We start from the raw sequence: 22933 nt of genomic DNA, 5'->3' as shown, positions 1-22933 counted from the left end.
TTTCATATAAACCCTTCATCTACCCCTAGTTTCATGTCCCCCCTCTATCTCTGTCCCCAGTTTCATGCCATTCTCCCCCTTTATCTGCCCACAGTTTCATGTCCCCCCCGTCTCTGCCCCAGTGTCATGCCGTTCTCCCCCCTTCATCTGCCCCAATGTCATGCCATTCTCCCCCCTTCATCTGCCCCAGTGTCATGCCATTCCCTCCTTCATCTGCCCCAGTGTCATTCCGTTCTCTCCCCCCTTCATTTGCCCCAGTGTCATGCTGTTCTCTCCCCCTTCATCTGCCCCAGTGTCATGCTGTTCTCTCCCCCTTCATCTGCCCCAGTGTCATGCCGTTCTCCCCCCTTCATCTGCCCCAGTGTCATGCCATTCCCTCCTTCATCTGCCCCAGTGTCATTCCGTTCTCTCCCCCCTTCATTTGCCCCAGTGTCATGCTGTTCTCTCCCCCTTCATCTGCCCCAGTGTCATGCTGTTCTCCCCCCTTCATCTGCCCCAGTGTTATGCCATTCTCCCCCCTTCATTTGCCCCAGTGTCATGCCGTTCTCCCCCCCCTTCATTTGCCCCAGTGTCATGCTGTTCTCTCACCGTTCATCTGCCCCAGTGTCACGCCGTTCTCCCCCCTTCATCTGCCCCAGTATCATGCCGTTCTCCCCCCTCCATCTGCCCCAGTGTCATGCTGTTCACACACACACACACACACACACACACTCACCTTTCCTCGTTCCCCCGCAGCTCTCTCCCTCATACACATATTGTAGGTGCGATGTGACGTCATCACATCGCGACTACAAATGCCGGAGCTCAGCGTTAAAGCAGGAGCTGAGCTGTGACAGCTCCTGCTTTAAACGCCTATGTATTCAGCTCATCGGCGTCCGTAGGACGTCGATGAGTTGAAATCGGGACATGCCAACCGGGGCCATTTTGTTAGGTCTGGGCTGCGCCGCGGGGCCCCACTAAGCCCGGCCCTGGATCCGCCCCTGATCATAGAATCTACTGGGGATATAGGGAATTACTCTGCACAGCTTGTGTATTCACTTTTCACCATCCGCTGTGCATTCATGTCTGGAATACTAATACTTACAACACCCATTACTAAATTCTTGCAGTTTTAATAATAGGGTCACTCCCTAAGGGAATCCACTTTTTTAGTGCCTTAGAGGCTCTGTAAATGTGACATGGCGTCACGGTAACAAACATCTAAATCTGCATTCCAAAAGCCGCATAGCACTGCTGTGTACCTAAACTGCAATTTATGCCCACATGTATGACACTGATGTATCTAGGATAACGTACGTAATGCCATATATGGGTATAAACTGCTGTTTGGGAACAAAGCTTGGTTCAGAAAGGAAGGAGTGCTATTTTGATTTTTGGAGCACAGCTATAGACAGTTTCTATTTGGACACCATGACACTTTTGCCAAGCACTGAAATGCCAGTCAGGTGGAATCCCTTGACATATGACCCCATTTTGGTAAATACACACCTAAAGGAATTTATCGCCCAAGTATTGCATTAATTTATTTTCCATAAATGAATACGCAGCTGATGGTGAAAGGAGAAAATGACAATAGGGATACAATATATCAGCGTGTAATTTGATGTGCCTGACTTGTATCAGAGATGAATGCTCTAAAAGCTGTTATGCCTGGGATACTCACTTAACAGTTTTTAGAGTGTGCGTCTCTGCTGACACAAGCTGGGTACAACATATCGGGCACTGAAATGTCGTATCTGGAAAAATTGCAATTTTCACTTTTCATTAACAGCTGCGCATTCATTTATGGAAATTAAATTAATGTAACACTCAAGGGTTAAAAATGCTCGCTATGCCACTTGATAAATCCCTTCAGGGGTGTAGTTTCCAAAATGCAGTAACATTTCAGCAGATTCCACTTTACTAGCATTTCAGGGGCTCTGCAAAATGCCCTGCATGATGTCCAAAAACAAAAATAGCGCTCCTTCTCTTTTGTGCCTGGCTCTGCCCAAAGAGTAGTTTATGCCCACATATGACGTTGTTAAGTATATTATCCCTGGTACAGCAGTGCCATACATATCGGCATAAACTGCCGTTTGGGATCACAGCAGGGCACAGATGTGACGGAGAGCTATGTGCTTTTGGAGTGCAGATTTGGAATGTTGGTTTTCGGACTCCATGTCACATTTGCAGAGACCTTAAAATTTCCCCTACAAAATGGAGTCACTTCTTGTGGAATTCCTACTTACTGGCATCTCCAGTGCTATGCATACACAACATAGTGTCCAGATATTCCCTCAAATCTATATTCCAAAAGCTAAAGAGTGCAGTGCTCCTTCCCTTCTGAGTAGAGATGAGCGAACACTGTTCGGATCAGCTGATCCGAACAGCATGCTCCCATAGAAATGAATGGAAGCACGCAGACTTTGCCGGCGGCCGGCCGCTTAACCCCCCACGTGCCGGCCGCTTTCATTCATTTCTATGGGAGCGTGCTGTGAGTGTGCTGTTTGGAGCGGCTGTTCCGAACAGTGTTCGCTCATCTCTACTTCTGAGCCCTGCTGTGTACCCAAGCAGCAGTTTAAACCCACGCATATAACTTTTTTTTTTTTTTACCCAAGATATCCCAATTAATAGTTTTAGGATTGCATCTCTGATGGCACAAAGTGGCTGCAATATGTTGGGCACTGACATGGCATATTTCTAAAAAAAAATAAAAATAAATCAATTTTCACTTGGCATATACATTTTTGGAAAGCACCCAGTCACCTGTAAAATAGGGGAAAATTCCACAAGCAGAATGCCAAGGGTTCTATCAGGCGTGTAATGATGACTTGACTGTCCCCCACTGATTTAACCACTGGGTTAAACATTCATGGTGAGCATGTGAAGTGACAATAAACACTCGTATGCGCACCATAGTTCTTTCACCAGTTCTGTGTGCACCAGCACCTCTCTCTGAGTTGAACCCAGTCATGAGCACCAGACATAAGATGACAATGCGCTAATGTACATGCCTGGCAGCACAAATGGACTTCAGGGATGTTTTCCTCTGCTGTTAAAAAGTGTCGGGACTCCAAAACAAATGCTGCCACATCAATGGAGAGAAAGGCAGCAGAAAATTGCCAGCCTCCACTCCCTCTGCTCAGAAGGATATTAAAGGTCAATCTGTATCTTCAAGTTAATTTTATAGGAGCTAATGCATTTAAAACCTGTCATTTTAGTAAAACGTACACATCTTAGTATACCCCATCATAGTCATCGTAGATGTCAGGAAAGGGTTAAATAACAGCAGTGTGATTCTACTCTTAGGGGGCGTTCACACTACCGTCGGTGTCCGACATCTAGTGTCCGCTCAAAATCTGTCACGGACATTAGGAGCGGACACTAGCTGTGTCCGTGACACCTGTCATTCATCTCAATGGGCATCGGGTGCGTTGTTTTGCACTCCGTGCCCGTCCTTCCCTGTCCGCAAGTGAAGATGTCCGACTTCTCAAGCGGACAGAGGAACCCCGTCCTTCCCTGTCCGCAAGTGAAGATGTCCGACTTCTCAAGCGGACAGAAAAACCCTGCATGCAGGGTTCCTCTGTCCGCTTGAGAAGTCGGACATCTTCACCTGCGGACAGGGAAGGACGGGCACGGAGTGCAATAGAACGCACCCGATGCCCATTGAGATGAATTACAGGTGTCACGGACACATCTAGTGTCCGCTCCTAATGTCCGTGACAGATTTTGAGCGGACACTACATGTCGGACACCGACGGTAGTGTGAACGCTCCCTTACTGCAAAGATATTTTATTTGTTTTCAGTTCATTTATTTATGCATTTATATTTTGTTTGAATTAAGAAAAAAATATTATGTACGTGTATATATTGGCAGAATTATCTTCTGCGGATACATTTGTCATTCTACTGAAAGAATTAATCACTCTTTTACGTTTGCATTGGAGTACAGATTTTCTCATTACATGACTCCTTTTGATATATTGTGTGCTCCTTTATTGACCTTGTGTTCCCTTCTGAACTGATTTACCTTGGGATTATTTCTTCTTGGGAATGTGATTTGAGGACAATCAGCCCAGAACAGCATATTCCCCATACTTTTAACTATTTTACAGTCATTATAGTCCGTTGCAATGCAGACATTTTTTTTCTGTCAGAAAAGTGAAATAAATGATGGAAGAAAGCTTCCATCAAGTTTTTTAATGAAGGTGAATTCAGATGGACACCTAACAGAGGGGTCCATTTGCATCTGTCTTTTAATCTTTGATGAGAGCAACTGACATTAATGAACGGTATTGTGAACTCTCCTTTTGTCTTTTCAGTTTAGTTGATGCTCTTAAAGAGGACCTTTTTATGTACTCTTGAATGTCTGGTTTTATATACCACTAGAAAGCTGACAGTGCACTGTCGGCTTTCCTGGTATGTGCCGCGGTGATGGAGATATTGGTGCCGATAATTTTGGCACTGATATCTCGCCACTGTCAGAAGGGCGTTTCTTATAGCTCAGTGTGATTGCTGAGCTATGCGGAATGCTCCCCCTGACTGTACTCTAACATAAATTTATACTGTCAGATGACGCTGAGCTATGAGAAATGTCCTTCTGACAGCGGAAAGATATCGGTGCCCAAATTATGGACACCGATATATTCACCACCGGGATACATACTGAGAAAGCCAACAGTGCACAGAATTCAGCTCACATTCAGCATTTAAAAGGTATATAAAACCGCACATTCATGAGGACATGAAAAGTCCTTTTTAAAGGGAATGTCCTGTTCTTTCTTTTTGTTGATGTCCTATCCTCAGGATTGGTCATAAATAAAAGATTAATGATGGTCAACACCTAGAACCCAAGCTGATCTGCTGTGTGAAGGTACTGCAGCATCTTCATTGTTTTCAATGTATGTTGTTTATTACTCAGGAGTCATGCAATGCAATTACAGCCTCGTCCCAAGCGATGTAAACAGTGAAGGCACTGCAGCCCCTTTTAAACAGAGACTGATCAGCGGTCCTGGATGTTGAACTCCCCACTGATCTTTGATCAATATAAAAAAAAAAAAAACTTCAGAAACCTGCTTCGGCTAGATAAGAGAATAGCATACAAAGTATAATGTACTATACAATAGGCTTATTACATGCAGTAATTTCTATGTGTTTGTTTTCTTCTGTGTTAATTGCAGGTTTTGACGCGAATTCGATCAGGTCACCGAGCTAACATTTTTAGTGCAAAGTTCCTACCACTTACAAACGATAAGCAAATTATATCATGCTCAGGAGATGGAGTTATTTATTATACAAATATTGATAAAGATGCAGAGACAAATAAACAGTGTCAGTTTACTTGCCATTATGGAACTGCATACGAGGTATGTAATAATACAATTTGTCATTTCTCAACACTTTCTTGACCTAGTTAAAAAGACTTGTTTCTGAGCCACAGCCATTAGAGGATGTAGCAGAAGGAGAAGCATACATTTTTGTTTTATATTTCCCTTCCTTTTTAGGCCAGGGCCTTTCCTTGCAAAAATGCAGCGTTTTGGCAGCAACAGATATGCCATGGCATTACCTAAAAAGTGGATGGGATTCTGACTAATCCCATCCAAACATTTGCAGAAAAAAAAAATCACAGCATGTCTATACCTACAGAAATTATGTCGCTTTCTGTATAGGTTTAATAAGAGCAGAAAGTCCAGAGAGGAAAACTCAGTGGACTTTTTGTGAAAATCACTGCCGGAAAAATGCGATGCGTTTCAGTCCTTTCTACAGTGTTTTTGGCTGCAGCTGGCTACGTGGGCCCTATCCTTAAAATCCTTTCCTTGCTTTGGCTCAAAAAAAGCAGCACAATTTGCAACAAAACTGTTTTTCTCCAAATTGTGGCTTTTCTGCCAATTGTCCAAAGGCTAAAAAATTAAACACTTATTTGGTTTTAATTACCGTCATTGTCTAAACACTTGGAATGCGCTTTTGTCATGAGGACTCAAAGTGCAGGGAGCAGTTAGTGCTTAGTGGCTGCCATAAATGCACTCATCCCCAACACCAACATGGGTCAGTTGTTTGTACAGGAATAAAATTGTCTTCCTATCAGTACATTTTTGGCATGTGGGAGAACATATAAACTCCATGCAGATGTTGTCCTTCATCATATTTGAAACCAAGACCCAAGTTCTACATTGTAACAGTGTTTACAACTGAGCCACTGTTTTGCCCAGCCTGATGCAAGTAAATAACAGTAATACTTACCCTCAATGCTTCCCACGGGTACAATTTCAACACTCTCTGCCTTTGGCTGTGGTATTCCCCATTTGATATGAAATGACTGGAAGGCAATCTGTGGTCTGTTATGGATGAACCAGTTGAACATCTCAATCCCTGTTTTCCCTGGTGCAAAGCAATTGGGGCTGAAAAGATTTTTTCTGTTTTTCTATTAAATATAGTTATTGCACAGCAATAATATAAGATTCTAAAAACTTGCTAATGTACATTGTTTTAGATTTGCACATTTTTTTCACTCTGCTACAATTTCGAAGAGTTTCAATGAATACTATTGTCTAGGTCTAAGTAGATGTCTATTTATGGGTATATTTGCTAATTTGGGTGCCCTAAGCAAAGTTATGCCTGGGGGGGCCCCCTAGTTAAAGTCCCTATTTACAAGTCAATAAATCTAAACACAATAGTGCAACATACTGTGCTTTCTCCATATTTTACACATACAGTATTTCAATATAATGGCCACACTATTTTTTTTTAATATAATGGTCACGAATCCCTGCTGCTGAAGCTTTCTTCCTTTTCTTTCAACTTCCTCATAAATGGCTGACAGCCATGGTCAGACAGCAGTAAAGATACTCTAATTTATTAAAGGGGTTATCAGCTTCCAAAAATGCATCCACAGTGGTGCTAAATAATCAGTGTTCTCTTGAGGACCCTTTGCTTGGCGTTATTTTATTTTCTACTGCTCCTTTTATCACTTTTAATTACATGCAGTGAATATTTGGACACATTCCCATGATTTCCCATTTCTTATGATTTAGCTATCTGCTCTCACTCTGTGTACCTGTGTACCTCTTCCTTCTCTACTCTCCCCTGTACGCAAATCCCTTGCTACAGGGTCTGTTTTTGTCAGTGTCTGTGGTGTCTCACTTCTTCAGTCCAGGGTCTGGGGCAAGAAAACTCCTTAAAGAGGACCTTTCACCATTTTGCCCATAGGCAGTTCTATATACTGCCGGAAAGCTGAGTTCAGCGCACTGTCGGCTTTCCCGATCTGGGCCCGGTGTGAAGAGCTTACGGTCCCGGTACCATAGCTCTTCTATGGTCAGAAGGGCGTTTCTGACAGTTAGCCAGAGACGTCCTTATTCACAGCACAGCCAATCGCGCTGTACTAAAAAAGAATGTGATCTACTTACGCATCGTGCACTGTGGGCGGGCATTCAGGCATTTTTTATTCACTGATAAAAAAAAAATGGCCTGGGCGCCTGCACAGTAGCCGTAATAGAAGCCGCATGCTACTGCGCATGCGCCCAGGCCATTCTTTTTTATATCAGTGTCAGTTCGCGAGCGCCGGAGGAGGACGGGACCCAAAGACATAGGAGGAAGAAGAGGCGTGGATGATGAAGAAGACACACCCTGAATGCCCGCCCAGCGTGCATGATGCGTAAGGGGGGGGGTGTAGTTTAATATAACATTTAAAGTGCCTGAATAGCCTTTTTAAAAGCTATTCACGCATATGTGGGGCTCTATCAGCATGATTTTGCTGATAGAGCCCCTTTAAGGCTGTATTTTGTTTTGTTTATTTTGTGCCTGAAGTCCAGGTTTATTTATTTTCCTGTTTTTTTTTTTCTAAATAAACCAGTTTGCTGCATTTTGTGTCCCTGTCTTGACTGTTGGGGTCTGCACCACTGCTTCTACCGAACTAACTTCCCCACACAGGATATACAGTGGCATGCAAAAGTTGGTCACCCCTGGTCAAACTGACTGTTATTGTGAAAACTTGTGAAAACTTAAAGAGGACCTTTCACCATATCTGGGCACATGCAGTGTTATATACTGCCGGAAAGCTGACAGTGCGCTGAATTCAGTGCACTGTCGGCTTTCCCGATCTGTGCCCGGTGTGAAGAGCTTACAGTCCGGTACCGTAGCTCTTCTATGGTCAGAAGGGCGTTTCTGACCATTAGCCAGAGACGTCCTTCTGCCTCGCGGCGCCTATCACGCTGTGCTGTGGAGCGGGGAGGAACGCCCCCCTCCCGCTCCTGATAATACTCGTCTATAGACGAGCGCTGTGAGCAGAGGGAGGGGGCATTCCTCCCGGCTCCACAGCACAGCGTGATAGGCGCCGCGAGGCAGAAGGACGTCTCTGGCTAACTGTCAGAAACGCCCTTCTGACCATAGAAGAGCTACGGTACCGGACCATAAGCTCTTCACATCGGGCACAGATCGGGAAAGCCGACAGTGCGCTGAACTCAGCTTTCCGGCAGTATATAACACTGCATGTGCCCAGATATGGTGAAAGGTCCTCTTTAAGCTAATTGATGATGAAATTACCTAAAATGCATAAAGTTAAATTTGTCTGTATTTTTTTTTTTTTTTGCAATTCAAAGTTTATTAGTTTTCAATAATGCATAAAATACAGTGACACACAAACTTATCTATAATTTTAAGCAGTATAAGCGAGTTATTATGTTTGAATATAATTTTAGAGTAAAAAAGAGAAAGGAGTACCTTGCAAACGTTTGGGAACCATTGTAGATTTGTGTGCTCAAATATCTTTGGCTAATTAACCCCTTAGAGACACAGCCCAAAAGTGCGTTAAGGACCAGGCCTCTTTTTTCAAATCTGACATGTCACTTTAAATGGCAATAACTTTGACACACTTTAATTTACACAAGTGATTTTAAGATTATTTTCTTGTAACACATTGTACTTCATGTTAGTGGTAAGCACTAATCAATATATTTGTATTTATAAAAATAATAGGAAATTTGATGGAAATTTGGAAAAAATTGCAATTTTCAAAATTTGAAATTCTCTGCTTTTTAGGCAGATAGTCATACCACCCAAATACATGAATAAATATTATCTACCCTATCTCTGCTTTATATTGGCATCATCTTTTGATTGTCTTTTAATTTATTTTGGAAAAACAAAAAAGAACACCGCGCGGCACCTTGCGCATTATCCTTGTGATGATTCTCACAAAAAAGTGCATCAATAGTAATCACCTTGATTTGCTGTGATAATGATCACAGCATACAAGCAAATCTTTCAGCAAATCTTTCAGCAAAATGATAGCAAGCAGATCTTATAACCGTGTATCCACGTATAGAACAATGCAATAAAGACCAATCCAAGGGAAAAACCTTCTATAGAAGTTACCAATGGACAAATAGATCCGCGCTTACCAGCTGTATTCTTGTTATATTCATTTATTAATAGCCTTTCACACAACGCGTTTCGAAACAATACAAGTTTCTTCTTCAGGTGAACAAAGGACAATGTTACAAACACTGCTCAAACAGAGTATAAATGGGCTTTTAGGGAACCACCCCCCACACATGACCATTTCCATCATAAGTAGGTGTCACACATATAACACAGCATATATTGCAAAAATAAACAGCAACAAACACAGCAAATATAATATATACTGTAATAGAATAGACAGACCTGTTGTTAAGTTTAACCGCACCCTCGGCGTGTTACTCGCATGGCGTGTATCTATTCAGAGAAGGACCGCACGGAAGTTCCCAATTAGGTCACTTCCGGTTATCATGGAACGCACATGCGTACCAAACTGTCCTAATCGGCCAACCTAATATATATGCCACAATATATATTCATACTAGTGGTCCACATAAAAAAGTTATATATCAGGTATTAGTGGGATACTCACACAACCGGGCACCAACATAGCTCAAAAGAGAAAAGAGCCGTCCGAGAGCGACAAGCGCTTCACTTCCGGTATCCCTAGTGGAACGCATATGCGCTCCACAGACACAACCACCGGAGCGCACATGCTATCCAGATGCCGGAAACCAAGTGAAGCGTGTACATATCGATGTATCTATTGTATTCATTAATCTATACAACATGAAATATAAAGATAAAAGTTATAAAAATACATATATTGCCAACAACCATAGTATGAAACACACTATGCATTAGTACTTGTATATATAAAAAAAAAAAAAAAAAAAAAGGGGACCCCACATATCAAACCCGAATTTCCCCATTAGATTTTACAATAAAGGCATCCAATAGTAAAATTAACAAGTTCCTGCTTGTATCTATATATAAAATAGAATGTATGGTGGTCCAAGACTCACCATCTTTTTTAATTCACTTTCAAGATGTGATATCTTCTAGGGTCTCATTCAACCCAACTGGACTAAGTGTATCCAGCTGATAAATCCAATATATTTCACGTCGTTTTAATGTTGTAAATCTATTGGGGGTATCTGACGGAATGTGATCTATTGGAATAACATTAAAACCAGTAAAATTACTATTGTGTTTAAATAAAAAATGGCGTGAAACACTATGTTTTAAATATCCATTTAAAATGTTAGACCTATGTTTATTCATCCTGATATGTAGATTCATGATTGTCCTTCCTACATATTGGAGGCCACATGGGCACTCCACTAAATAAATAACATAGGAGCTAGAACAATCCATTCTAAAATCTAATTTAAAAGTTCTTCCAGTAGACCTACTAGTAATTGTTTGGACTCCGTGGCCTATACAGTGACAGCATTTGCACCTACTGTTGCCGCACCTATAGCTCCCCTTTTCAATATCTTTCAACAACCGGGTATCAAGTTTGGCAGCAGTAGTTTTTAATTTGCTGGGGGCTATAATGTTCTTTATACTTTTAGCCCGTCTAAACGTGAGTTTAGGTCTAGCTGGAAGAACGTTCTTCAAATATTGATCATTAAGAAGAATATACCAATATTTCTGTAAAATGCCACGGATGTTCATATGGGCTCCACTATAAGTAGTAAGGAAATTAAATTTGAATCTATCAGTGTTGTCCCGGATGCGAGGTTTAAGGCATTCCAATTGGGTGAGTACATCTGTTCTTTCCTTAGCTCGATTAATTATGGCTTCAGGATATTTCCTAGCTTTAAACCTACGTCTCAGGATTTCACTTTGTTCCTGGTAGTCAAAATTGGTAGTACAGTTCCTGCGTATGCGTTTGAACTGTCCGAAAGGGATATTTTTCTTCCATTTACTGAAATGGCAACTGCCGTAGTCTAAAAGACTATTACAGTCGACATCCTTAAAGAATGTTTTAGTGGAGATACAGTTATCTACATTCATCAACACTAAATCTAAATATTCGATTGTATTGTTATCAAATTTCCCTGAAAATTTCAGGCCCCAATCATTGTCATTTAGGTAGGACACAAAATCATTAAAAGAGTCAGGTGTGCCCTTCCAGATAAACAGGAGGTCATCTATGTACCTCCTAAAAAATACAACATGGTTCCGCCACACTATGTTATCAAAAATAAACAGTTGCTCAAATTCTCCCATATAAAGATTTGCATAACTCGGGGCAAACTTTGTCCCCATAGCTGTACCACAAGTCTGTATGTACAGCTGATCTTGGAATTGAAACACGTTGTGTTCTAAAATGAATTTGATACTTTTGAGAATAAATTCTTTCTGTATCCCTGGTAGCGTAGATCTATTATCCAAAGACAGTTTGATCATTTCTAAGCCTTTCGCATGGGGAATATTGGAATACAAAGACGTTACATCCAATACTGCCCATGAGAAGGTAGGATCCCATTTGCATGATGTAAGGTCACCTATAAGGCTCGTAGAGTCCTGCAAGTAAGAGGGAAGACCAACAACAATTTTTTGCAACTGAATATCTACATATTCTGATAGATTTTTAGTTAGTGCGTTACACCCCGCTATTATGGGGCGACCGGGTGGATTCTCCAAATTTTTGTGAATTTTGGGAAGGTGATAAAAGACCCCTGGGCTAGGGTCTCCCGTTAGCAGATAGTCTCTTCCTCTAGTGCAAAGGACCCCGGACTGATATCCTGAGTCTATAAGTTGTTTATACATGCTTCTATGTTCTTTTGTGGGATCATTTTGTAATGGTCTGTAGTAGATTTTATCAGACAGGATCCTCTCTGCCTCCCCTATATAATCTACACGATCCTGTATTACAACTCCCCCACCCTTATCCGCATTGCGAATAACTATTTGTTTATTCTCCATAAGGGAACGTATTGCATTGTTTTCTAATTTTGTTAAATTTCCATTAGATCTTTCCTTTGATTTATTTATATTTCTAAAGTCTTTAGAGACCAAGGAAAAAAATGTATCGAGCGCATTACCTCTATGGTGTAAAGGGTAGAATTTTGATTTAGGACGCAAATCGGTGTGGGACACTTCTGTAGTCCCCACCGTCCGCTGGTCGCGGACAGATGTATTTTGTTCAAGTTCCTCATCAGTTTTTAAACCTTTAGAGGTAATATCAAAATGTCTAGCTAGTGTTAATTTTCTTATATATTGATTAAGGTCTATATATAGTTGTACTTCATTCACTCCTTGATTAGGGCAAAAGGATAGACCATGTGATAGTAAACTCAGTTCAGATGCTGTAAGATTGTGTTTAGAGAGGTTATAGACATTACTATTTAGACCCTGTTCTTTTTGTAATTCGGACTTTGGGGAGATGCCATTATTTTTTCCACGTCTATGTCTACCTCCTCTTGATCCTCTTTTCCTATTTCTATATCTGACTCCTGTATCGAATTGGTAAGTATCGAAACAATGCTCCCTGTTGATTCCCGATCTTTCCGTTTCAGTCGTATTGGACTGTAGTAGTCTGAAATTTTTGTTATTCTTTGGTATAATGGTGCTTCTTTGACATGTATCCCTATGCCCGGAGTGAGACACTGGGGTAACGCTAAAAAAGAACTCTTTTTAGGTCCAGGGGCCTCCTGAGTGGGACTCAATAATGCTTTATCTATTTGGGTCATTGAGAGAGGAGTCCCATATAGTGAATCTTCCAATTCACACTCCATGGAATCCTCTATACTTCCAATTGGACCGGTAGTTAAGGTCTCTATTTTTTCATCATCAAGATTCTGTATAGCATGTACTTGGGCTGTAATGGTGATAGTTTCGCCACTTCTCTTAGACTTATCAATGGGAGTGGCAAAACCAAAGGATGTGGCAGGGAGGGAGAGAGAAGTCGGTTGTATATCTCCCGAGACTTCTGTATCCCACTTATAAATGGATCTCTTATTATTATCAGGATTGTTCTTATCCACTCGGGTTACTTCTTTTATCTCTTTATTATTAGAGTTGACCATCTTATTTTTTGTCATCCAATAGTTTTTCTTACCACCCCGTTGGTTCCTAAAATCTTGTGTGCCCTTATCATAATTATGTAGACTCTGATTTCTCTTATTGAAATTTTCTTCATAATTTCTCTTTTTAAAAATTTGTTTCCTCAAGGATATGGGGTCTTTTTTCTTTAAATCGGAGGAAGACAATTTCCTTTTATTTCTAATGGGTGTATTGGTTCTATTTTGTTTTATTGTGAAATTACTTTCCTTATTGGGATTCTTATTGATCATATGATGTTCACCTGTTTTTTTCTTTTTTACCCAATATTTGATATTATTATTTTGGTAGTCATTTCGATCTCTATTTAGTTTACTAGTTTTAGTCTCTAATATATTTCTCTCAAAGTTGAGGGTCCTGGTCTGTAGTAATCTACAAAGCCGGATAAAATCTACATGGTGGTTATATTTATCAAGTTTTTGTACTAAGTTGTCTACTACTAAGCTACATTCACATGCAAGGTCCTGTCTTTTTTGGGACAGGACTTTCATTAACTCTATTTCACACTCATGTAACTGTAAATCCCATTTTCTACAAAATAATTCATCATTTAGAAAGGGGGATTGATGTTTCAATCTAAGTCCCCTAGGGACTAATCCCTCCTTTAGGTAAATCTGAAGGAATTTGGAGTCTATAGCATGTCTGGTTTCTTTAGACAATGCGTCCTCCAATTCCAAAAACATATCATCCAATTGCTTACGGTCAATTATATCAACATCATGAACAATGTCTGTCTCCAAACCAGTGATCTCTATAGATGGAGCCATAGTATATTGTTCAATCAACTCATCTCTGGTCAATAGTCGCTTCTTAATGAACTCCATATCGTTCAACTAGGGATACCGGAAGTGAAGCGCTTGTCGCTCTCGGACGGCTCTTTTCTCTTTTGAGCTATGTTGGTGCCCGGTTGTGTGAGTATCCCACTAATACCTGATATATAACTTTTTTTATGTGGACCACTAGTATGAATATATATTGTGGCATATATATTAGGTTGGCCGATTAGGACAGTTTGGTACGCATGTGCGTTCCATGATAACCGGAAGTGACCTAATTGGGAACTTCCGTGCGGTCCTTCTCTGAATAGATACACGCCATGCGAGTAACACGCCGAGGGTGCGGTTAAACTTAACAACAGGTCTGTCTATTCTATTACAGTATATATTATATTTGCTGTGTTTGTTGCTGTTTATTTTTGCAATATATGCTGTGTTATATGTGTGACACCTACTTATGATGGAAATGGTCATGTGTGGGGGGTGGTTCCCTAAAAGCCCATTTATACTCTGTTTGAGCAGTGTTTGTAACATTGTCCTTTGTTCACCTGAAGAAGAAACTTGTATTGTTTCGAAACGCGTTGTGTGAAAGGCTATTAATAAATGAATATAACAAGAATACAGCTGGTAAGCGCGGATCTATTTGTCCATTGGTAACTTCTATAGAAGGTTTTTCCCTTGGATTGGTCTTTATTGCATTAATTTATTTTGGATGTCACAAGGCTTACAAGTGTAACAGCGATTTTCCAGATTTACAAGAAAATTCCCCAAACTAATTTTTTAGGGACCACTTCAGTTCTGAAAGGAATTATAGAGGCCTATATAATAGAAACACCCCCAAATCATCCCATTTTCAAAACTGCACCCCTCAAATTATTCAAAACAGCATTTGGGATGTTTGTTAACCCTTTAAGCATTTCATAAGAATAAAAATAATATGGAGGTGAAATTTAGACATTTAACATTTTTTTCACTAATACATTCATTTAGACCTAAAATTATCTCATTCACAAAGGGTTAAAGTAGAAAATGCATCTGAAAGTTTATCACGCAATTTCTCCCGTGCGCAGAAATACACCACACATGGGTGTAAACTAAGGGCACACGGTAGTGCACGAAATGGAAGGAGTGACACTGGGCTTTTGAATATCAGATTTTTCTGGAATAGTTTTAATACGCCATGTCTCATTTGCAGAGCCCTTAGCATACTAAAACAATGGAAACTCCCCAAAAGTGACCCCATTTTAGAAACTACACCCCTCACAGAATTCATCAAGGGGTATAGGGAGCATTTTGACCCTACGGCTGTTTCACGGATTCACAGAGATTGTGTAAATGAAAAATGACTAAAATGTCACTTTATCCCCAATTTTTCCTGAACACGGAAATACCCCATGTGTGGTCATAATCTGCTGTATGGGTACATGGTGGGGCTCAGAATGGAAAGAGCGCTATTTGGCTTTTCAAGGGCAGATTTTGCTGGAATATTTTTCAGGTGCCATGTCGCATTTGAGTGCCATGTCCCCTAGAGTACCAATACAGTGGAAACCCCCTAAAAGTGACCTATTTTGGAAACTACACCCCTCATAGAATTTATCTAGGGGCAGAGTGAGCATTTTGACCTTACAGCTGTTTTGCAGATTTTATTAACATTTATTTTTTCCAATAAATTGTCCATTTATCAGCACCCAGGTGCACAGCTGATTACCAGGCAGATGTCTGATTACTGTGCTGTGACTATAACGAGCAGCACCTGTGTGCTCATCACATGACCATGGACCGTAAATCACATGACCATGGTCAGAGTTTCATCCTCTAGAAGTAACAGAATGAATGACAGCAAGCAGAGATCTAGTAAACCGTGAGGAATTGATACAGAAAGTATATTGGAAAGTTGTATATCTTTTTATTGTATAGTTGTTTGTCAATATTGGTCTGAAAGTGGCCTACCCCTTTAAGGTCTGAGACCTTGGTTAGTTAGGGTTATGGCTTATTCACTATCATGATTAGGAAAGGCTAAGTGATGCAAATTTTACAGCTTTATAAATTCCCAGCCTCCTTTAAGCTTTTGCAAAATACATTAGCCATGAGTTCTTCTAAGCAGCTGCTTAGCACTCTGAAAATGGTGGAGACCCACAAAGCAGGAAAAGGCTATAAGAAGATAGCAAAGTGTTTTCAAGTTACCCTTTCCTCAGTTCCAAATGTAATTAAGAAATGGCAGCTACTAGAACAATGGAGGTCAAGATAAGGTGTGGAAGACTAAGAAAAATTTGAGACAGCTGCTCATAGGATTGCCAGAGTGGCAAATCAAAACCCTCCCTTGACTGTGAAAGACCTTCAGGAAGATTTAGCAGACTCTGGGATTGTGTTGCATTGTTCTACTGTTCTACAGTGATGTCTGCACAAATATGTTCTTCATGGAAGATTCAATAGAAGAAAACCTCTCCTGCGTCCTCACCATAAAATTCAGCGTCAGAAATTTGCAAAAGAAGATCTAAACTATCCAGATGCATTTTGGAAACAAGTCCTTTGGACCGATGAGGTTAAAATAGACCTCTTTGGTCACAATTATCAAAGGTATGTTTAGAGAAAAAAGGGCACAGAAATTTCAGGAAAAGAACATCTCTCCAACCATTAAGCATGGAGGTGGATCAATAATGCTTTGGGATTGTGTTGCAGTCAATAGCATCGGGAACATTTCATGGGTAGAGGGAACAATCGATTTATGAAATTTCAGCAAATTCTTGAAGCAAACATAGCACCATCTGTAAAACAGCTGGAAATTGAAAAGAGGGTGGCTTCTACAAATGGATAATGATACTCAACACATGTCAAAATCCACCATAGACTATCTAAAAGGCACAAGCTGAAGGTTTTACCATGGCTCTCACAGTCACCTGATCTGAACATCATTCAAAATTTGTGGCTAGATATCAAAAGAGCAGTGCATGCAAGACAACCCAGGAATCTTATAGAACTGGAAGACTTTTCCAAGGAAGAATGGATGAAAATCCTTCCAAGAAGAATTGAAAGACTCTTGGCTGGCTGATTTCAAAAAGCGTTTACAAGCTGTGATACTTGCCAAAGGTAGTACTACTAGGTATTAACTATGCAGGGTGCCCAAACTTTTGTATCGGGTCACTTTAATTTTGTTATTTTGAAAGTGTTAAAAATAAAAAAAAATTAAAAAAAATTCCCAAAAATTACATCAGGAATGTGTCATCTTTAATGTTATGCTTTTTGAAGATCATTTTATCTTCAAATTGCTTAACTGTTCACACTAACAATCATTTTGACCAGGGGTGTCCAAACTTTTACGTGACATTGTAAATTAGGAAGTGTTTTGTATTGATGCATCCTGTTGTTTGGTCCATATGTTTTAAAACTGGATAGCCCATTTAAAAAGCTATTGATTAATTTGTTATGAAGTTAAAGATGTAACAATCTATGCATCTAATTAATTGTATGATATTAATAATTGTTCTATACATAAAAAAACTTTACAAGCCTGCATATGTACCATTAAGGCCCCGGGAATTGCAGTTTTAACTGCACATCATCCTGCATCTAGCGAATAGATTGTCCTCCTGATGCTCCAAATGGTGAAACGCGTTAAGGAATATTGATAGAGGTATATATTAGCTGGAGAAGGGCATAGTGGATTCATTGTTGGTTGGTCTCTGAGGCTAATGTGGGTCATTGTAGTGAATTGACTCTTGGGGTATCATACACTATGTAACACAGGCTGACCAGGCAAACCAGAGTTAATTTTCCACACCCAATAGCCAAGAATGCAAATATCTGCCAATGCCATCTTTTCTTTCATTAAGTCGCTAGTACAGATCCTATTGGAATAGTGTGGCTTTTAGTATTGAGTATTGTGCTCTAGAGAAAGCATTTTCAAACTCTAGAGTTTTTTGTTTTTTTTTTAATATATTTTTTTTTCCCTTACACTGGGTAGGGTCTGTGGTTTCTTTATTGGACTGGTTGTGTCTGGGATCTCCAGTTACACAAATATACACACAAGTGGGCTGTGAGCTTTCATCACTGAAGCTGCTGAGGTAAAGTGAAAGCTGAGCTGTAATTGGTTGCTATGGGCAACTACATAAGTCTACTTGTGAGGTGGTTTTCATTACTGAGCTGTGAGCTCATTCACAGAGGAAACTGGTGAGGAATTTGGTGTGGCATTTCAGCACTGAAAAACAGCCTTCTATTGACTTCAGTGGGTTCTTTTTGGCGAGCAAAAAATCCGCTTCAGGAATTAAGAAAATGGTTTTTTGAAGCGGTTTTTGGAGTGTTTTATTGAGTCTTTTTTTTTGTTTTTGGAAAATGGTGCTGTATTTGGCGGTGAATTTTCAGCTAGCGGAAAATTCCGTGAGTGGAAAAAAAAAAGCTAGCCGAACCCATTGAAATCAATGGGAGGCTTTTTTTCCAGCTCTGAAAATTCAGTGCCAAATACAGCGTCATTTTCCTCCGTGTGATTGGACCCTAATTCTGTGTGAGGGCTGCTCTGTATTTACTATTCATCCTATTACATCTCTTATCAGTGTCAGGTGTTGCTACCAAGCGACATGCCCTTCAATTTTAAGTGTCTGCAGTTCCCAAACCGACTTGCATTTGCTATGACTATAAACAAAGCACAAGGTCAATCCCTTAAAGTAGCCGGCATTAACAATGAAGTAAAAAAAACGAAAAAAAAAAAAGTTGCTGTTTACATCAATGTTACGACAAATTAGTAAGATCCCAAAATATTAAAAATTTAAAGTGGGGAAAAAAAAAGATTTACTGTAGCGCTCTGAAAATGTCAATTTCAGTATTACACTGAAAATTTTACTTTAGCATAACCAACAATTCAACATATTTTCCGCGAGTGAAGCCGCGGGTATTCTACTAGTTGTATAATATAATTAAAAACAATTACCATATTTTTCGGACTATAAGACGCACCTAGGTTTTAGAGGAGGAAAATAGGGAAAAAAAATTTTGAAGCAAAAAAATGGTAAAATATTTAATATATTGGGAGCTGTAGTTTTGCAACAGCTTCAAGGCCACATTGACAGGTGACCCTGCAGCTGTACGGGACGGCAACTTTACAGGTATGGGGCCGGTGGGGACCGGCCCCAGGGGAGAAGGGGCCGCCAATACAGACCCGGCATCCGCTGTAATAGAGAGGCGGATGCCGGCGAGGGATAGACGCCGACACAGGTGCCGGGGCCTGAGACATCGCTTGTTTGTTCCTGCTCTGCATGAAGCCAGCAGCGGCAGGAACGATGCTGACATTCCGCTCCTCCTCCCCCCCGCCGAGAATAGCAGCATCACTCCTGCCGCTGCTGGCTTCATGCAGGGCAGGAACGTAGCGATGTCTTAGGTCCCGGCACCTGTGCTGGCGTCTATCCCTCGCCGGCATCCGCCTCTCTATTACAGCGAATGCCGTGCGGCCACATTCGGACTATAAGACGCACCCTTCTTTTCCCCCCAAATTTGGGGGAACAAAAGTGCGTCTTATAGTCCGAAAAATACGGTAACCATTTTATTTTGAATTCAGAGTTTGTAACTTTTTTCCAGCTCAGGCTTCATTAACGATTGGTCCCGACTCAGGTTCCACTGCCCCCTTATTATGCAGTTTGTCCCCTCAGGTATTGCATCCATTTGTTTTCCAGAAATTATTGCGCAGTGGATAGTGAACCTGAATATGTAAGCTGTGCAGAATACATCTCTAACCCCAAATTCCACTCTATTTTCCCACTAAGCCCTAGGATTGGGAGCTGTAAACTATAATCATAGGGAGTTCCCTGATATACTCTTGCGCAGCTTATACAATCCCCTTCGTGATGCAGCCAATTTTGCCCTAAAGGAAATTTGGGTTTTTCTCTGCAGCATTTTTTTTAGTGACACCATTTTGGGGTACCTATGAGTTATTAGTTAGATTTTTTTAACTGTTTCGGTGGCGAGAAGTAACAATTCTGGCATAGCTTTTTAAATTTGTTGCTTTTCATCTTATAACAGAAGTAAAATGCAGGGATGTGAAAAGCTAATTTATTTTTAATTGTTAGTATTTCATATTTAATTGCATATTTGTTACAGATTTTCTTTCATAGAAATTTAATCACTAGCTTTTTTTGTGTATTGGATTGGAGGTAAAACTAATTCAGCGCAGCAACTCCTGTAAACTCATCAACTGGCACACTACCACTTGCATTTTATTGCTTAAGGCTAAGGGGGTATTCACACGGAGTAGTGCGGCACTGATTCTGGCATGATAACTCGCGTAAGAACCAGCGGTGCAAAACAGAATCCCATTGAGTTAAAAAAAAAATGCTAGGTGCTGCTGCACTACTTTTCAGCACTATTATTTCAAGAAGTTTACTGTGAATTACTACCATTACACTATTGTAAGTGTCACTGCTGTGCTCAGTCATATGTTTTGGATTGAACTAGACTTTTGGTATAAATTTTCAGTGTATTAGTTCAATAGTTAATACTTTCAGATTATAAAATTGAGAATGAAAATGTTGTTAACTTTGCAGAGTTCAATGTGCTAATTTGTGGTTAAAGTTATTGTCCTTATTAAACAATAATGTTCAGACATATTAAATACATCTGATAATTATTTTAGCAAAACTATTAATTCATCCTAGGAACTACTAGTGACTTTGTATAACAGACTAGATATATGTATTCCAGAATGAGAGAAATAATGAACTAATCATTTCAATGAACTAGACAAGGAACTAATCTCCAAAATGAACTAGATTTCCCATCACTAAGATGCACACAGAAGTTTGTAAAACCCCTTACATGCTGTGGTCATGATTGACTGCGGCACCTAAGTGGTTATCACACACAATAGGAGTTATCTCTGACAGCATGTGTTCTAGATGACACCTTCTGCCAGTAGCCCACTCAGCTTCTGAACGGGTACCATGTAGTGCACTAAATGGATAAATAATTTGGTAAACTGAGATAATATACCTTTGGATGAAATTAAAACAATATGCATTCCCTTATTTATTTTTTAACATTTTTCATGCAGATTATGACTGTACCAAATGATCCATATACATTTCTGTCATGTGGTGAAGATGGCACTGTAAGGTGGTTTGATATGCGAATGAAAACTAGTTGTACAAAAGAAGACTGCAAAGATGTAAGTTTTACTCATTTAGATTGTTTATCCCCATAAGGACCAAACCAATTTTCATTTTTGTATTTTCGTTTATTCCTCCCCACATATTTTTTTTTTTTTTCAGTTTACAGAGTCACATGATGGGTTATTGTTTGTAATGGCACCATTCCACAAATCCTGGGAAAAGTACTGGGAAGCTGGACAAAAATTCAGAATGAGGTGTAAATAGAAAAAAAAAGTGTGATTTCTAGAGTATTTTTAATGTTTTGAAAAATTCTAAACTTTGCAAAATAGAAAGATGCCGTTTTTAATTTATACCATTTTGGGGGAAGGTCTGAAGGTTTGATCTCTTTTTATTCAATTGTTTCAGGAGTAAAAGTATTGGAAAAAAGATCTTACGATTTTCTTTTTCTTTCTTCCTTTGCTACTGCATTCGTCATATCGACGCGTTAGAGCAAGAAGGTTCTTTCTCCACTTTGAATGGCGGGGCCCTGTGGTGAACTTTTGACACTGGGCCCCTTCCCATCCCCCCATCCGATGCTGTGGACTCTGACTAACCCCCCTCCGCATTCCTGTGCACTCTATTATGCCCCATAGTGGCCCCTTCACACAGTATTATGCCCCATAGTGGCCCCTGCACAAAGTATTATGCTTCATAGTGGTACCTGCACACAGTATTATGTCCCATAGTGGCCCCTGCACACACTATTATGCCCCATAGTGGCCCCTGAACACACTATTATGTTCAGCACAAAAACTGTGCTTAAAAACTCAGCTTATACTTGAGTATATACGGTAATTAGAATAAAATGTAAATCACGTTTACAACTGAAAGTTTTTTGTTTAAAGATTATCTGAGCCTAGATTTCCCATTCATTATGTTATTAGAAAGCAAAAAGGTTCTATCTCCATAGAAAAAGTGATGACATTTGACGTTTTCTGAAACAATAAGGTTCTATCTCCAAAAGTCATTGATTATATTAATTAAAGTATAAACAATTTAGATGAAAAATATCTTCCTATAATTACTTTCATTACCTACGTACAGTATATATATAAAAAAATCAGCCGGATTCACTTATTTATTTAACAATTATAACTTTCAAAACTTCGTTAGGAGTTATCGTCACTCCTTAGGGAGAGACCACCATTTAGGTGTGTGGAGTCTTATTAAGCCATTTGCGCTCCACTTGTGCAAAGGATAATGGGAAGAATATGCAAATCTGTCTTCCATGATGTCATTAGGAAGTGCCTCAGTCATGCAGCCCAATACAGGGCGCTCCCTGAGGATATGCAAATCTGTCTTCCATGATGTAATTAGGAAGTCAGAGCCTCAGTCATGTAGCCCCTGCAATTATATGCAGCATCTGCAGTCTTAAATAAGTCGGATGTACATCCAGACCTCTCAAAACAAGGATAGCGGAACATTTGAGAGGTTGCACCAACAGAGACATCCTCCGTAGATCAGGAGCCTTAAAACATTTTTTTGAGGAACATCACGGCAATGTACAGTATTGTTTTCATTTTGCTTATTAGCAAAAACACAGTAAATATTCCAGTGTTTAGGCAAGCAATAGTTAAAGGGAATCTATCATTGAGAAAAGTCATTTTTAACTAAGCACATCTTTGCATAGCCTTTAGAAAGTCTATTCCACACGTACCTTTTGTATGTAAATCGCCTCA

The 22933-nt window shown here is 40.0% G+C and overlaps 1 protein-coding gene across 6 annotated transcripts in view; it reads left to right on the top strand.

The window, feature by feature from the left end:
• DCAF6 (DDB1 and CUL4 associated factor 6) overlaps positions 1 to 22933 on the top strand; it is a 196827-nt gene that overhangs the window by 46743 nt on the left and 127151 nt on the right. For all 6 annotated transcript variants that reach the window (XR_012715055.1, XM_075264279.1, XM_075264278.1 and 3 more), the window contains exons 5-6: positions 5161 to 5346; positions 21158 to 21271. Coding sequence is in view for 5 of the 6 variants with exons in the window: in XM_075264279.1 (XP_075120380.1) it covers positions 5161 to 5346; positions 21158 to 21271 (300 nt within the window). In the remaining variant the exon portion in view is untranslated. The remainder of the gene's footprint in view (positions 1 to 5160; positions 5347 to 21157; positions 21272 to 22933) is intronic.

This window comes from Leptodactylus fuscus, chromosome 2 (assembly GCF_031893055.1).
Source record: "Leptodactylus fuscus isolate aLepFus1 chromosome 2, aLepFus1.hap2, whole genome shotgun sequence".
Classification (NCBI taxonomy): domain Eukaryota; kingdom Metazoa; phylum Chordata; class Amphibia; order Anura; family Leptodactylidae; genus Leptodactylus; species Leptodactylus fuscus.
Note: the sequence above shows the minus strand (reverse complement) of the source record. Positions and strands in the feature narration are given on the sequence as shown.